The 17,034-nt window shown below is 45.3% G+C and overlaps 1 protein-coding gene across 2 annotated transcripts in view; it reads right to left on the reverse strand.

Moving 5' to 3' along the window:
- The window catches only part of PDLIM1 (PDZ and LIM domain 1), a 49,989-nt gene that overhangs the window by 19,027 nt on the left and 13,928 nt on the right, over window positions 1–17,034 (reverse strand). For both annotated transcript variants that reach the window (XM_086680429.1, XM_025918432.2), the window contains exons 2-4: window positions 13,269–13,420; window positions 11,579–11,663; window positions 6,676–6,875 (exon numbers count right to left, since the gene is read on the reverse strand). In XM_086680429.1, coding sequence (XP_086536555.1) covers window positions 6,676–6,875; window positions 11,579–11,663; window positions 13,269–13,420 — 437 coding nt within the window. The remainder of the gene's footprint in view (window positions 1–6,675; window positions 6,876–11,578; window positions 11,664–13,268; window positions 13,421–17,034) is intronic.

The following is a 17,034-nucleotide window of genomic DNA, read 5'->3' on the forward strand; positions in this document are numbered from 1 at the left end:
CAATGGAAGAAAATACAGAGCCCAGAAAAAAACCCTGGCAAATACGGTAAAAATGATCTTTGATAAGGATGCCAAGAATACACAATGCAGAAAGGATTGTCTCTTCAATAAATGGTTTGAGAAAAGTGGGTATCTGTATATATAAGAATGAAAATGGACCTTTATCTCACCATAAGTAAATCAGCTAAAAAATTGACTAAAGACTTAATGTAAGGCTTAAAATCATAAAAATCCTAGAAGAATACATAGAGGTAAAGCTTTCTGACATTAGTCTGGGAAATGATTTCTTGAATTAACACCAAAGGCACGGGCAACAAAATCAAAATTAGACAAGTGGGAGTATTTAAACTTTTTAAAAACAAACTTCTAAACAGCAAAAGAAACAATTAACAGAGTGAAGAGGCAATCTATGGAATGGGAAAAGTATTTGCAAACCATATATTTGATAAGGGGTTAATATCCAGAGTATGTAAAGGACTCCTACAACTCCATGACAAAAAACCCAAATAACCTGATTTTTAAAATGAGCAAAGGGTGTGAATACACATTTCCCCAAGAAGATACATACTGGCCAGCAACAATATGAAAAGTTATAGAATAGCTGCTACCAAAAAACACACACACACAAAAACAAAAAAAACAACTATCCAAAACAAAACCAAAAACCAAAACCCAAAAGAACCACAAATGTTGGTAAGGATGGAGAAACCGGAACCCTGTGCACTGTTGGTGAGAATGCAAAATAGCACAGTGCTATGGAAAACGCTATGGAGGTTCCTCAAAAAATAAAAAAGAAAATTACCATATGACCCAGAAATCCTGTCTTTGGGTATCTAGCCAAAAGAATTAAAATCAGGATCTCAAAACGATATTTGCACACTCACGGTCATTGCAACATTATTCACAATAGCTGAGGGGTGGAAGCAACGTAAATGCCCATTGACAGATGAGTGGATAATCAAAGTGTGGTACAGACAGACGGTGGAAGATTACTGAGCCTTAAAAAAAAAAAAAACAAACCTGTCACATGCTGCAACATGGATGAATCTTGATGACATTATGCTGAGTGACATAAACCAGTCACAATACAACAGACAGCTGTGTAATTCTACTTATATGAGGTACCTAAAATACTCACTCTTAGAAACAGTGCAGGAAGGGAAGAGCAGAGTTGTTCAATGGATACAGAATCTGTTTTGCAAGAAAAAGTTCTAGAGATCTGTTGCACAAAGATGTGCATATAGTTACCAGTCCTATACACTTAAAAAATGGTTAAGATGGTAGATTTTTTTTTTTTTAAGATTTATTTTTAAGTAATCTCTATACCCAACATGGGCTTGAACTCACAACCCTGAGATCAAGACTGAGCCAGCCAGGTGCCTGTAAAATGGTATATTTTAAGTATTTTTACTACAACGAAAAAAAAATCCTTAGAACAGGAAAAAAAAAGTTACTATTGGTACAACCTGAATAAATCAAATAAATCTCCAGTGAACGATGCTAAGTTAAAAAAAAAAAAAGCCAATTCCAAAAAGTCACATCTTGTATGATTCCATCAATATAACGTTCTTGAAATAATAGAAATAGATAGCAGATAGCAGATTAGGGGGTTACCAGAGGTTAAGGAGGGTGGGCGGAGTTGGGTGTGGCCATAAGAGGTGACATGAGAGATCCCTGTGGTGATGGAAACCCTCTCTCTTGCCCGTATCGATGCTAACATTTCAGTTTTGATACTGTGCTATAGTTTTCAAGGTGGTACCACTGAAGGGGACTGGGTAAAGGGTATAGAGGACCTCTATTATTTCCTATAACTGCATGTGAATCTACAATTAAGATAAACAGTTTAATTACATTTCCCCACATGATGGAAGTTAAGCGTTAATTGGAAATAATGTAGAGATAGATTTTTAGTGCTTGCTATTTATGTAAGTGGGGGTGAAGGATGCAGGTTGACTCAGAAAAACTCTTCATGTCTGAGATGCCTCAACTTGGTTACCCCACTGTTCACCAAAAAATGCAGCACTGAGAAACCCTACATAATCATTTTTGGAAAAGGAGCCTAGCCAGAATGCTCCCTACGTTTTAGTCTTCAAAGGCCTGGATGTTGGACCTGTAATAAGAAACCAGAGGAGTAATTATGGGCACCAGGAGAGGACTCCAGACTCCCGAGCCAATTTTCTGTGGGCCGCGGGCAAGTTTAGCTAGGTGGCAAACAGCCACCTTCATGATAGAGATTTTCTTCCCATCCAGCTGTGAATGCGTCAGGATTAATACCATCCCTCTGATATCATCTGAATAGAGAACAATGCATCCCTTTATTCCCCCTGCACCTGCTTAGATACAGGCCTCGTGAGTATATGGGGAGATCTCCTGAGAACACAAGTTGGAAGAGTTAGTATGCTTGGACTACTGTGTTGGTCAAGGGAGCCCAACCAATCATTCCATGAAGAGGCCACCACTCCATCAGGAAGGTGATGAATGGTGCTGGTTGGCAGGACTGAAGCCACAATGCTGGAAAGAAAGAAGTCTACCATAAGTCACAGCAAAATCTTCTCCATAATGTTTATCTGCATGCTTCTGCTCTTCTGGAGGCCCCAGTACTCAGAAGTGATGGGTATGGAGTCCTCATGGGCAGTGAAATCAGGAATAACTGGCATTCACTGAGCACGTGCCAGAGGCCAGGTGCTGTGCTGGGTGCTGTTTGCACACCTCAGCTCATTCTCTGAATAGCCTGCTGGTGAGGTAGGTCATTTAGGTGTATTATGCACACCTGAGAGATGGGGGGGCTGAGTCTCAGAGAGGTTACATGGTCTGCCTAAGAAGCCCAGTTGGAATTCAAGGGCCCTCTATCTACGAAGCCTGTACCTTTGGGAAAGTATTAAGCAGCATCACATCTACAAGGAAATACAGGCTCTGAATCACCAGAAAATGGCTACAGCCCCTAAAATCAGTTGAAAGAGGTCAGAAGGCAGGTGAAAGCTTTCGTTTGAACACAGCAACATTTCCTCCACCCACTTGGTACACAGAAGGCACTCAATAAATGAGTGTTAGGCTGAACTGACCTAAAGGCTCTCCCAGTCAGCTGTGTGTGCGCTGGGAGCACAGGCGGCGGATGGTGCCCTCTCGCCCTGCATCCTAGTTTAGTTTGGAAGCAGCAAAGCGGTCTGTATCCTCACGTGGGGACGCGGCCCTAGGACGCCCTGTGAGACACGGAGCCACACACACACTAGGCTGCTTTGAAGTGCATGGGACAAAGAAACTCAGAGTGAGCCCCAGGGAATCAGTGATGACCTCAGACACAAAGCATGAAGGGAGCCAATTGTGGAACCTCTGAATTTTACAGACTAAACAGTGGGGGTGAGTGAGTGCCTGGGACTTCTGCTGACTGAGCAAGCAAGTTACCCCGCGGCTGCTGGGTATCTCTGAGAATGCACAAGTGGCTGCTCTAGAAGCAGCCTAGTAAGCAAAGCCCCACGACGGGCAGCATGGCCCTTTCGGTCACTGTCTTTGCCACAGGCTGCTGGTATTCCCACTGTTTCTGGATTCATCTTCAAAGAGTTTGAGATGAGGCAGAAGCTCGGCCCCCTATGCGGAGAAAATCTCGAAGGAGATTCTTGGTACAAGACTCAGAGCCTGCTGCAGCCAGGGGATGCGGGCTGGAGGAAAGGCTTGCAAGTGTCCAGTCAGTTTCAGACTTAATTGTTTCAGATTGGAGGCGGAGAGCAGGCAGGCAGCATGAAAGGAGAAAGAAGACATTAATGAAGGAATAACTGCCAAGGCCATACTAAAAATACTTCCCAGGCACATATTTCTCCCAATGCATAGCAGCTCTTTCAATTAAGGATGTGTCATTTCCTGGGTTATTAAATCCAGATCGCAGAACATTCCACTCTAGGACAGTAAAAGAGGGTCACGTTCTCAGCCTCCACCAGCACCAAAGCAGCAAAGAATAGGGATCATGGCCCTTGGTGTTCCTGTCACTCAGCTCCCAATGGAGCTGCATGAAAGCAAGGTTCCCTTCAGGGTGTGTCTGTGGAAAGCTCGGGGGGCCCGGCACGGCGCTCTTTCTCAGATACCCCCAAATTCCCCTGTAGTCACTTTGAAGGACATCATCACCTCAAGCAACTGGCTTGAGGCACTGCAGGAATCAGAATTTTGGGGAAGAAGACATTAGTAGCCACTTTGCCTCAGTTACTACAATAAATGTCAATAACCTTGAACATCTTGTAAAGCCAAAGGCATCTGGCAAAAAGTCTCCCCTACCAGACACTAAGAAACTTAAAAGGAAATCGCAGAGCCTTTTGGCGCTGGGCACAGGGACCTGCATGCACTGGCTACCCAGTAATGTCCATCTCCCTTTGCAGGGAGAGGGGGGCTATATGCACGGTAGGTCCAAGGAGCCCTTGAGAGGGATCCCCATGACAGCCCTTTCCGAACAGTTAAGTAGTCTGGAAACTCTCACCTAACCTGCCTCAACTCTTACCTAACCTGCCTCTGAAGCAATGGGTTCTGCAATTTACTCACTCTAAGAGCCGAGCAGACTCTTGTTAAAGGTAAATTGGGAAGAAACTGAACAGCAAAATGGGCTTTAGGGCTAATGTAAGAACTGAGGATTCTAAGTGGGAAAGATCCTCAGAGATTGGACAAGGTTTGGACCACATGGTATTTTCCAACAAATGTGACTGTCACCAACATTTATAAATCAGGGGGTTTCAGGGGCACCTGGGTGGCTCTGTTGGTTAAGTGTCCAACTTCAGCTCGGGTCATGATCTCACAGCTCTGTGAGTTCAAGCCCCACGTCAGGCTCTGTGCTGACAGCTCAGAGTTTGGAGCCTGCTTCGGATTCTGTGTCTCCCTCTCTCCCTCTGCCCCTCCCCTGCTCATACTCTGTCTCTCTCTCTCTCTCTCTCTCTCTCAAAAATAGAAACATTTGGGGCGCCTGGGTGGCGCAGTCGGTTGAGCGTCCGACTTCAGCCAGGTCACGATCTCGCGGTCCGTGAGTTCGAGCCCCGCGTCGGGCTCTGGGCTGATGGCTCGGAGCCTGGAGCCTGTTTCCGATTCTGTGTCTCCCTCTCTCTCTGCCCCTCCCCCGTTCATGCTCTGTCTCTCTCTGTCCCAAAAAAATAAATAAACGTTAAAAAAAAAAAAATTAAAAAAAAATAGAAACATTAAAAAAAATTGGGGGGGGGGGCACATGGGTGGCTCAGTCGGTGAAGTGGCCGACTTTGGCTCAGGTCATAATCTCACAGTCTGTGAGTTCGAGCCCCGCGTCAGGCTCTGTGCTGACAGCTCACAGCCTGGACCCCACTTCGGATTCTGTGTCTCTCTCTCTCTCTCTTTCTCTGACCCTCCCCCACTCACACTCTGTGTTTCACTCTCTCTCAAAACGAAATAAACATTAAAAAAATTTTTTTTAATAAAAAACAATTTTTTTTAAATCAGGGGGTTTCAGATAAAAAGAGGCTTTCTGAGAGCTTCTGTTTCAGTGAAATTAATTAGCAGAAATTAATTAATGAGCAGAGCTGCTGGAACCACTCTGGGCTGCTGCACATCCAGCTGCTTACAGGCCACTCTGCTCCCTTTGTCTGCACTCTGAGCTCTGCCCTCAGGTCCTTATCTTCCCTGCCACATTTGGGCATGGGAGGTGGCAACTTGGGACCTAGTCTGTCCCCTTTTAACCCACAGAGAGAGAACTGGTCCCACCTCCTATTCTCCATCCTCAAACCCAGTTCCTTTGCTGTGGGTTCAAGTATCCCCAGTGTTTCCAGATTCATCTTCAAAGAGTCCAGGATGGAGCGGACACTGGGCCTCCTATGCTGGGAAGACAGAGGATACTCTGGATAAAAACTGAGATTGGTGACAGGAGGGGACAGGCCTCCCCAGCCCTGAGAGAGCTGTTTCCTTAGAACTCGCTACCCTGTCCACCCGCAGCCCTCCTCTCCCCTGTGTCTGCCCCAGATCAGAACCGGTTCCAATAGACACACATTTATATCCTCACAAACTTCTATTATTTCCAGTGGGCCACTGTAGGGAAAAAAGCAGACGCTGGTTCCCAAACATTTCATCATGAAGTGCTCATCCTTTGTTCAGATCAGATGGTGAACACAAGCAGAAACCCCAAACTATAAATACTAAAGAATATCTCAGGGGGCACCTGGGTGGCTCATTCAGTGGAGTGTCTGACTCTCGATTGCAGCTCAGGTCATGATCTCATGGTTCGTGAGTTCGAGCTCTGCATCGGGCTCTGTGCTGCCAGTGCAGAGCCTGCTTGGGATATATTTTCTCTCTCTCTCTCTCTCTCAAAACAAACAAAAATATCTCAGGAATCAGTAGGGCTGTCAAAGAGGGAATATGCTCACTGAGAAGATGATGATGACCAGAGAAATCAGGGAAATAACAATGTCAGTCTTGGTGAATAATTGATTAGTTTGTGCCAGATATGGTGCCAGACGCTTTACATGTTACTTATGTTCACAACAACCCTATAAGGCAGGTGGTATTTGCCCCTTTTTCAGAGATAACGGAAAATGAATGCAGAAAGAACAGTGCTAAAGTAGATGGTTTTCTCTCTGGGTTGGTGGCTCAACCTCTTCCCACCCATCTGGATGAACCTGGTCCTGCCACGCACAGCCTTTTCCAGGACTGGCCTGTGGGGGGATCCAAGGGCCTACTTACGCTCTGCCATTTGTCTCTTGCCCGCTGGCTGCTGTCTTGGACTCCAAGGCGTTGTTGAAGTTGGAGATGTTTTCAGAGGAATAGAGGCCAGCTGGATTGTTGTACTGGTTTGTGATGACCCTGGGGGCAGAGCTGGTGGCCGGTGAGGCGGTAAAGGGCACGGCACTCCGGTTGTGGGCACTCCCTATGTGAGGGACCTCCTGTAGGCAGAGATCAGAGGAGATCAGTGCACACCCCCGAGAGACACTGCAGGCTGAGTGCCAGAAAGAAGGGTGTTCTGTTGAGCTGTGGTAGCCCTGATTCAACACCAAACTTCAACTGAGGGGCTCTGACGTGCCCACCAGACACGCAGGCAACGACCCACCGACCGACCGACCGACTGACCGACCGACCGGGGGAAGTCTCCAGCTGGGCATGTGGGTTTCGCATGCCAGCTCCACCTTGTTCTCCCTGGAGGCCCAGTCAAAGCCTAATCTGCTGCTAGGCACCCCCTGGGCATAACACCTCTAGATGCCTTGGGCTGTCATGATCTAAGCTTGGGCTGAAACTCCCTTTCAAAGTACATTCCAAAGGGATTACAGTACAAGGAGGAGAACAGGCAGGCTCTTGGGGCCTGGGTCAGTGCAGAGCAGGAGATGATAAAAGGTAGAGACAAACTTCCTAGAACTGAGGGGATTAGACAAGCAAGATAAGAAGCCCACGGGGCCACCGGGCAAAGCAGCTGCTGAGGAGGCAGAGGTGGTTCAGGGCTCCAGCAGGAAGGGGTAAAGGGGGTTCAGGATCTGCAGTTTCTCTAGAAGGACAAGGCTGCCCAGATGGAAGGCTAGGCGATACCTGTTACAGGGGTGGTGCCTGGGGGGAGCTGATGGAGAGGACTTTGATCTCCTCTGGGCTCATCCCCCCCTCTTTCTGTAATTTGAGACAGTGCCCTCCACCCCTTCCCTGGACTGCCAGGAGCCAAGGATAATTCCTACAGCTCCAGAGCTCATTGCGTCTTTGCAAACACACCCCCCCCAAACTTTTTAAACTAACATTCCTGGTTTTAAAAATCATGGATTTTTCTGACAACTCCATCAGGAAGGTGCTTTCTGCACGAATGTCCTGGACCCACCCGATAGCATGCTCTGTGCAGCTACTAAACTCAACATGCATCGTATTTTCTGTGTTCCCCAACACAGAACCTTCCTGAACGCTGGTCCCCTTCTTAACACTCAGGCCCAGAAGAACTGATCCCCAAAGATTTCCTTCCAGTCTTCTGTCTGTTGCTTTTTTTTTCTCAATCTCTCTTTCACTGAAACGTTGTCTTTCACGCTTTCTTAGAATACATTACAAAGTAACAATTTAATTCACTGTGTACTGAGAGAGAGAGAGCATGAGCATGTGCACACAAGCGGGGGAGGGGCAGAGAGAGGGGGACAGAGGATCTGAAGCAGGCTCTGTGCTGACAGCTGATGCGGGGCTCAGACTCACAAACTGTGAGATCACGACCTGACCTGAAGTCGGACTCTCACCTGAACCACCTAGGCGCCCCTCGCTGGGTACTGATTAAAAATAAAAGACAAAAAGAAAATAGTTTTATGATGGAGATTTTTCACTATTCAGACAGGCTTCTCTTCGACAAGTCAGAACCAGTGAGGTTTTAATGTATAAGTTACATTGAGTGGACTTTGTCCACACTGGACAAAAGCTAAGTACACACAGATCATTCACAAAAGGGGAAGTATAACTAGTTAAGAAAATGACTTTAGCAGGGATACCCAGGTGGCTCAGTCAGTTCAGGATCCAACTTTGGCTCAGGTCACAATCTCACAGCTCATGAGTTAGAGCCCTGCACTGGGCCCTCTGCTGTCAGTGCGGAGCCTGCTTCAGATCCTGTTTCCCTCTCTCTCGGCCCCTACCCCGCTCACTTTCACTCTCTCTCTTCCCCCCAAAATAAACCAAAAAAAAAAAAAAAATGACTTTATCAGTAATCAAAGCATGGTTAAGTCAATCCTATGGCACAACTACCATGAGGAATAATACATAGTCGTTAACAGCAGGGGACTTGCAGATGGTTGGTGGCCTGGGACTTTGGCCCACGTCAGTGGCTGCCCTACAGCACTGCAGGACAGACCCACAGCTGCAGCCAGGGACGCAGTTCTGTCGTCACCTCCGTCTCCACAGCAATTCCAAGGAGCAGCACAGGATGCTGAGCACCAAGGAAGATTCCTATTTTTCTGTTTTGGCTCCATTTTTCCCATCATTTCCTCTCTGGCTTTGGGCAAGTTATACCTCTCTGAGGCCATTTCTCATCTTTACATGGAAGTAAGTAAAGCTTTCTCTCACAAGCACTTGGTATGACCTATCAGTGTACCAACGACAGTGACTGCCACAAAGCAGACATTCAGTCAGTGTCTGGTCCCTTCTCCCTCCCCAGACACACATTTCCAATTAGAATGGAGAGTCAATAGAAAATTATTCCGGTTGGACATTCTCCTTTTTCACTTTATAGAGAATCTTCTGAGAATACATCCGTTTTGTACTTAAAAGGAGTATCTCTAACCCCATGTGAATACTGGTCTTTCCAGAAGTCAGGCGGTTAATTCAGGGCCTGCCTCTGGAATGGATGATGTAATTGTTTGGGCTTTGTATTTATCAGTCTCCAAGGAAACTGAATAATGAGGAAATATAAACTAGGTGTGTGACTACCCTGACCTCAGATAAGCCGGGGTGGTGGCTGGCATTACATGAACTAACAGATCTTTTAATTATAGATGAACTCTGTTCTTACTCATTCTGTTATTTTAGTGAAAGGTTTTGGGAAAAGGAGAGTGAGAAGTTTTTCATAGGAACAAAGAATTACTGAATCAAAAGAAAAATATACTCAAGTTAGGTGTTAAAGCATCAGAGAATTTTTTAAATTTTTTTTGAAGAAGAGAACTACCTTCAAAATATTAATACAGGAACCGGACTATAGGCTTAACGATGAAAATTCAAGCATAAGATATAAAAAGTATAACTGAAATGAAGTATTCCCTTATTTAAGTGAAAAGTAAGATTTTAGGTAGACCAAATCAGAACAAAACCATTTCTTACGTATTATAAAACATGTCACAACTTAGCACATTAGAACTTAACATTTATAGTAAATTCAGTGAAGTGGCTAAGAACGCCTTGGGAAACTGGAATTAACAGTGGCACATTTAAAATTAGTTTGCACGCGGAGTCTGGCTGGCTCGGTAGGAAGAACATGCAACTCTCGATCTCAGGGTCATGAGTTCAAACCCCATGTTGAGTATAAAGATTGCTAAAAATAAATAAATAAACTTTAAAAAATTAACTTTTTTACAACTGCCAGTTTACAACTGAGTGCCATTTTATGAGCTTTCCTTATAGGAGCTGAACATGTTCATGCCAGTTCTGAAATGCCAGATTCAAAATTGCCCTTGATGTAACTCTTAGGATTTCTTGAGTATGATTTTTATTATATTAATGAAACAAATGCTGTATACCTACATTTCAGAAATGTTAATGGATACCTTTGAGAAAACATGACTTACAAACAACCATTCATTTATTCACACCAACATACTTTGTGAGTTCATTTTCATAGAAGCTTCTGTCATGTATAAAGGAGATCTAGTTATGTGCTATTTTTATTGTATCTTGATTCATCATAAAAAGTTGTGTCCCAAATTATTTTAGGAAAAAAAATTAAAGTTCAAATCTTCAGCTGGGGTTAAATGTATAACAATCACACATCAGTCTAAGAGAAGTTTTCAAAAGCCATTCTCAATTTACTTATTATTTATTTTTTAAGATTTTAAATCAAGTAATCTCTACACCCAACATGGGGCTTGAATTTACAACGCTGAGATCAGGAGTCACATGTTCCACTGACTCAGCTGGGAGCCCCTATTTATTAACTTATTAATAATTCATTAATTTATCCAAGATACACACTTTGTAAAAAGTAGGTCAGGCCCAAGGAATTTTACAAAAATGTTCTAAACATTCTTAAGTTTTTTCCACTTTTTTTTTTAAGTTTAGTTATTTATTTTGAGAGAGACAGAGACAGCATGAGTAGGGGACAGGTAGAGAGAGAGGATCCCACGCAGGCTCTGTGCTGTCAGTACAGAGCCCGATGAGGGGCTTGAGCTCACAAAGCTGCATGATCATGACCTGAGTGAAACCAACAGTTGGACACTTAACCGACTGAGCCAGCCAGGTACCCCTCCCCTTATTTCAAAAGAATACCCATTCACTGTAGATAATTTAGAAGACGCAATTAAGGAAGAAAGAAAGAAAATCACTTACAATCGATTTGTTTACAAATATGGGATCTTTAGACAGTTTACCGTCCTCGGAAATTCTATTCGGCTGACAAATTGTGCACTGACCGCCTAGCAGTTTCAGTCTGAAGTGCACTTTATTTTAGCGATTTTAGGGTCTCAGTGAAACAAAAATGGAGATTTCCATTGCAAGGCTCATGGAAACAAGAGAGTGGGGTCTGGGGAGGAGAGGCAGGGTTACGATTCTGATTCCCCTCCAGGTTCTAGACCTCAGGACCCACACTGATTTTCATGCCTGGTATGATTCACATGTATCTGAAATCCACAGTGAGCTGAGCCAGCTCCTTTATTTCATGCAGTCCTGCCACCCTATTCTGCACAGGAAAGCTTCCACCCGCTTCCTGTATCGCTTCCTACACTCTGTGTCCAGCCCTGGCCCTGGCGTCACTGCCTTGGGGCTTTCCAGCTCTTTCCTCCCGCGTTCCCTTACGGGAAGAAGTGAACAAGAGCCAGGTCCCAGGGTTGTCTGTGGAGGGCTCTCCTGACCTTGGCCCAGGCCCCCAGGGCAGGCCAAACAGTTGTGTCAAAGGAAGACAAGACAGGAGCAGTGGCAACGGTGAACAAGTACTTACTTGGGGTTCAGAGGCTAAATTCATCTTGTACGGATGACGTTTCCCTTCCTCTGTCACCAGGGGAGACCAGATTTTTTGTTCAGATCTGCAACACATTGACAATGTTGTTTCATTCATGCTAAGTCACATATACTAAAAACAGGACGGGAAAATGCCCACTGCTGCCTGACTTCTGCGCTCTGAACACTCTGCCTGCCACTCGCCTTCCCCTCTGTTTGCCACGAGTGTGATCTTCCCAAAGCACCCATCTGATCACGTCTCCTCTGATGGCTTCCCATGTGGCGCAGACCTCTTTCAGCCTCACCCTCCATCACTGCACTGTGTTGCTGACCCCCAGCCACACCAGCCTCCTCTACAGTCCCGAGCAGCCTCACATGGCCTACCTCTGTCGGGACAGAAAGAGCTTCTCCTTTACCCCTCCCAGTGTTCTTGAGCCAGACTGGGGAACTGACTCACCAAGTGTGAAGGCTGGCTGGTCCAAATAAAAGTGATGCCTCCCTTCTTGAGTGTGCAAAGGATTTCTTTGTACTGATCACATAGCATAAACCTCAGTCTAGTCTAAGCTTTCATTAGTGTAGAATGAAATAAAACATTTATGCGTATCCTGTATTGTTAGACTGCCAAGCACAGGGCCAGATACAAGATACACCTGTTGAATTTGTTGGTAGATGAATTAAAAAAAAAAAAAATGAATGAATGAGTGTCTTGGAAAGGATTTGGACTGAGGTAGAAGTGGAGAGGAGAATGAGGGACAAACGTGCTTTTGAGGGGATAGAAAAAGTGGTGTGGGGTGACTCTCGATCTCAGGTTCTTGAGTTCAAGCCCCATGTTGGGGGCCTCCTATAGGGGCAGGGCTCTAACATATATGAAATATTCTGACCTCCTGCCCTACACCTGGTCCTCCCACTAGTCCTACAGCACAAGGTAGAAAAAGCGATAAACCTATTTCAGATAAGAACCTGAGCAAAGGGCCCACGATGAAGAGCAGTGGAAGCCAAGGTTAATTGCATTAAACAGCAGGTAAGCAGAAGATCAGAATGAGGAATGTGAACTTGATCCAACAGGAAAGAGGGAGCCAGCAAATATTAAACCAAATCTCTCCTGACATCCAGCCCTTGCAGGAACCGCCCCCCCACCCCTGCCCAAGACTAATCAGAAACAGAATGGGAATTCCACCCCAGTGACCACTCCCAAGCCCAAGTGCTCTCCTCAAGCAGCGACCAGACCCGTTGAGAACATTCAACTATCCTTTCTCATAGCACTTAAGCTTACACGCAGCACTTTGTCTAACGTGTTGGTATCTTTCTCTGCCACTGTAACCTCCAGGGGTGGTACCCCCGGCTTCACTTGGTGTGATGCACGTAGCATCCTAAGTAGATTCTCCATGGTATCTGAGAAGAAATTTTCATTTCGTCGTAGCTGACTGCTTAACTGATTTGACTTCCTCAAAGTTTTGGTTGGTTGTGTTGGAGCAAGTGAAAACGCAGAGCTCCTGGAGAGAGACGCCCACACTATAAGAAACACTGGGAAAATGCGAGAGGAGAAAGAAAAACCTGAGGAAACCCCAATCCTACAGACCTGCTGGCCTGCCGCAGGGCACAGGGCTTGGGCCGGAGGGGATCTGGGACAGGTGCGGTGGACCTTCCCACAAGCAGCCTGCAGGCGAAGAAGGAGCATTTCCACGCCTTACCTGGTGACCGTGAGAGTCATGTTGTCTGCGCAGCCCTTGATTTTGTTCTGAGCTTCCAAGTGTGTCAGACTGCTGGTGTTTTCCCCATCGATGGCTGTGATTACATCTCCGATGCACAGGTTAGCCATCGCAGCCTTGCTTCCGGGAGTGACCTGGAAAAAAGGGAAGAGCAGGTTAGTTCCTATTCGTCTCCAAGGAAACCATTGAGTAAATGACCACTGGTGTAAGTATTCACTGATCAGAGCACTTCAAAGGGGAAAAGGACTGAAATTGTAACTTTAAATAATAATCCTTTATATCCATGCAATACACATGCTTTACAAAGAGTCCTTTTCAATATACCGTGTCGTTGGATCCTTACGACAACCTTCTAAGAGAGGACAAATGTCAGTCCCTATTTTAGAGACCAGGACACTGAGGCTTAGAAAGATCTGTGATTTACCTGGGATCACCCAACTAGTTTATCACTGTATTACTAATCATCCAACTAGTATATTTACAGAGCCAGAACCCAAACCCAATGTTCTTCCCACTCAATCTTGTTACTTCCTTAAAATAAGTTACCAAGTATGTTAAAAACACGCACACACGTAGGGATGCCTGGGTGGGTCAGTTGGTTAAGCGTCCGACTTTTGATTTCGGCTCAGGTCATGATCTCACGGTTCGTGAGTTCGAGCCCCACGTCAGGCTCTGTGCTGACAGCGCAGAGCCTCTTTCGGATCCTCTGTCTCCTCTCTCTCCGCCCCACCCCTGCTTGCACTCTCTCTCCTTCAAAAATAAACAAACATTTAAACACACACACACACACAGAACATAATGCATAGCAACATCCTATTTATTTCTATAAAAATCTTATTTATGCACAGAACAAATAGGAACACTTCACACAAAATTGTTCACAGTTATACATTTGTATAATGTTTTTGGCTTTTACAATGATCTTGAATTATTCTCGTAATTAAAAAAAAGCAAGAAAGAATACTTTAAAATATGGTGGTGAGGCTTACATGGTCTGTTTCCTCCCTCTGAGAAGTTGATTACAATTAGGATCATTTCCAATAGGTGGCTGGTTTTCTGCAGCCCAATGCTTCTTTTTTTTCTTTCCCAAGATTTTATTTTACTTATTTTTTAAATGTTTATTTATTTTGAGAGACCGACCAACCACGAGCAAGCGGGGGAGGGGCAGAGAGAGAGGGAGATAGAGAATCTTAAGCAGGCTCCACACTGTCAGCGCAAAGCCCGATGCGGGCTCAATCCCACGAACCGTGAGATCATGACCTGAGTGGAAATCAAGAATCAGACACTTAATCAACTGAGCCACTCAGGCACCCTTCAAGATTTTGTTTTTAAGTGATCTCTACACCCAGCGTGGGGCTCAAACTCACAATCCTGAGGTCAAGAGTCACACGGTCTTCTGACTGAGCCCGCTGGGTGCTCCAGGCCAATGCTTCTGAACTAGCAGTTCCCAATTTATGGGCCACCCATGCTTGGGGAAAGCCAGTCAATTACTGCAATGGGTTGTCAAATCCATTTGCCTACTGAGCAGCAATACATGTGGACCGAATAAATATCCTGCTTCACACACTGACAGATGTACAGCTATTTTTCAAGTGAACTACAGATGTCATTGCAATGAATGAAGTACAAACTCATTCGGAAGCAGTACTAACCACAGAGTAATTGTTTGCTACTAGGTATTTTCTAAACCAAGGTGTGCTAAAAATACTGTCATCCCAGGGTTGGTCTATGACTTGTGATATTAAAAGACCTTCCTTGATGGGATTCCAAGTCCCCCGGGAGCAGAGTGGTGGCAACACACCCAGACTCCTAGCGCTCAGGGCATCCTGCCTCCCCTTGGAGCCACCGTGGAAGATCCTGTGAACACCCGGGTGTCTCCACAAAGCCACACCATGGGTCAGAGGCCCTTCGAGGCACCAAACCAGAACACAAGGTTTGTGTGGGAGGCCTCTGTGGCTGATGCAGTTTTCAGCAGCCATGGTTTCTTTTTCTTTTTTTTCAATGTTCACTTATTTTTGAGAGAGACAGAGAGACAGAGTGTGAGTGGGGAAGGGGGAGGGGAAGAGAGAGAGGGAGACACAGAATCTGAAGCAGGCTCCAGGCTCTGAGCTGTCAGCACAGACCCCGATGTGGGGCTTGAACTCACGAACCGCGAGATCATGACCCGAGCCGAAGTCAGACGCTCCACCGACTGAGCCACCCAGGCGCCCTAGTAGCCACAGTTTCTATTCAGCCCTCACCCATCTGAAAACACTGACCCTTCTGAGACGGCTGGTGCGATGCTGTCGTCATGGCCCATCCCTCCCAACAGTTCCCTGACCCCAGGGAATAAGGGGTGGATGACTCGATCCTTGGGGTCCCTTCCAGCTCAGACATGCTATGACTTTATCAGGCAAAACTCTTCTGGAATGTAGCAGGAAGCCAGTGCAGGGATCGTGACCTCCTAACCTTCCTTTCTGGCTTTCCCATCATCTATTTACCAGAGATCTGTCTTGTAAAAAGCAAGAGACCTTGGGCGCCTAGCTTGCTCAACTGGTGTAGCATGCGATTCTTGATCTCAGGGTTGTGAGTTCAAGCCCCACATTGGCCATAGAGCTTGCTTTAAAAAAAATGGCCCCAGGCATTACTCTGTTTGGGATTGGCAATAATTCTGTCGGCAAATTCTATCTCCAGAAAGAGCAGCCTGATGGAACCCATCTATCTTAAAATCTAATAGTGTGAAATCTGTTAGTGTGAAATCTAATAGCATTAAAGAGACCCCTTAGGATAAAATCCAGAATCACTAACAAGGTCCGTGCAGACCACACTTCCTTCCTCACCTTCATCATACCACTCCCCCCAACTAAGCTCTAGCTACATGGCCTTCCTTAGTTCTCTCCAACCACAGGGCCTTAGCATCTCCTGTAACCTCTGTCCTGATTAACTTAGTCTCTTCCTTCAGGTCACACTTAAATGACCCACTGTCAGAGAGGCCTTCCCTGACCTCCAATCTAAGGTAGATCCCCACCTTCCTTCTAACACACTGTTTTTCTTCCTCATGACACTTGTCACATTAGATCTGTAAATCTATTTTGTGGGTTTATTGACTTAATGCCTGAGGGCCTACTAAACAGTAAGGTGTGTGAGGGCAGGATTTTGTCTGCCTTTTGTGCTGTGGTATCCTCAGTGCCTGGCGTAGTCACTCAATAAATATTTGTCCAATGAATGACTGAATCTAAAATATCTAGTGTTGTTAAATATATAACATGTTGCTTTATTATACCCTTTCATAAATGGCTATTTCAAAAGGAATCAAATAATCATTTCCCTCAATAGCGCTATCCTGGAATGTAACTACCCACAAAACTAAAATGATGAGATGGGGGTGGGGTGGGAAGGGACAGGCTTGAGAAAATGAAAATAGAAGTTTCTTTTTTACTTTAAAATGCTCAGCTTCTAAGAACTCTGGAATTTCCAGCATTGGTTCAAACTGTCTTGTGGGAGAGGCATTTCTGTTAAGTACATCCCGACAGGTCCTGGACAAGCTAGAACCAGTCTTAAGAGTCCCAAGCCTGAGTAACTGGGCCCTGACCACCCCGTTTCCTGGTCTGATTTTTTTTTTTTTTTTTTAAAGACAAACTGATGGGAAGCTAAGGGAAATCTCAGAAAGTTACAAGACAACATCATCAGCTGGGACTTGGATGAGATCACACAGAAAACAGATCACTTTTACTTTTGAAAAAAAAAATGGATTTAAACAATGCAAAGC

The sequence above is a fragment of the Puma concolor genome, chromosome D2 (assembly GCF_028749965.1).
Source record: "Puma concolor isolate L17-30 chromosome D2, mPumCon1.1.hap2, whole genome shotgun sequence".
Lineage (NCBI taxonomy): Eukaryota > Metazoa > Chordata > Mammalia > Carnivora > Felidae > Puma > Puma concolor.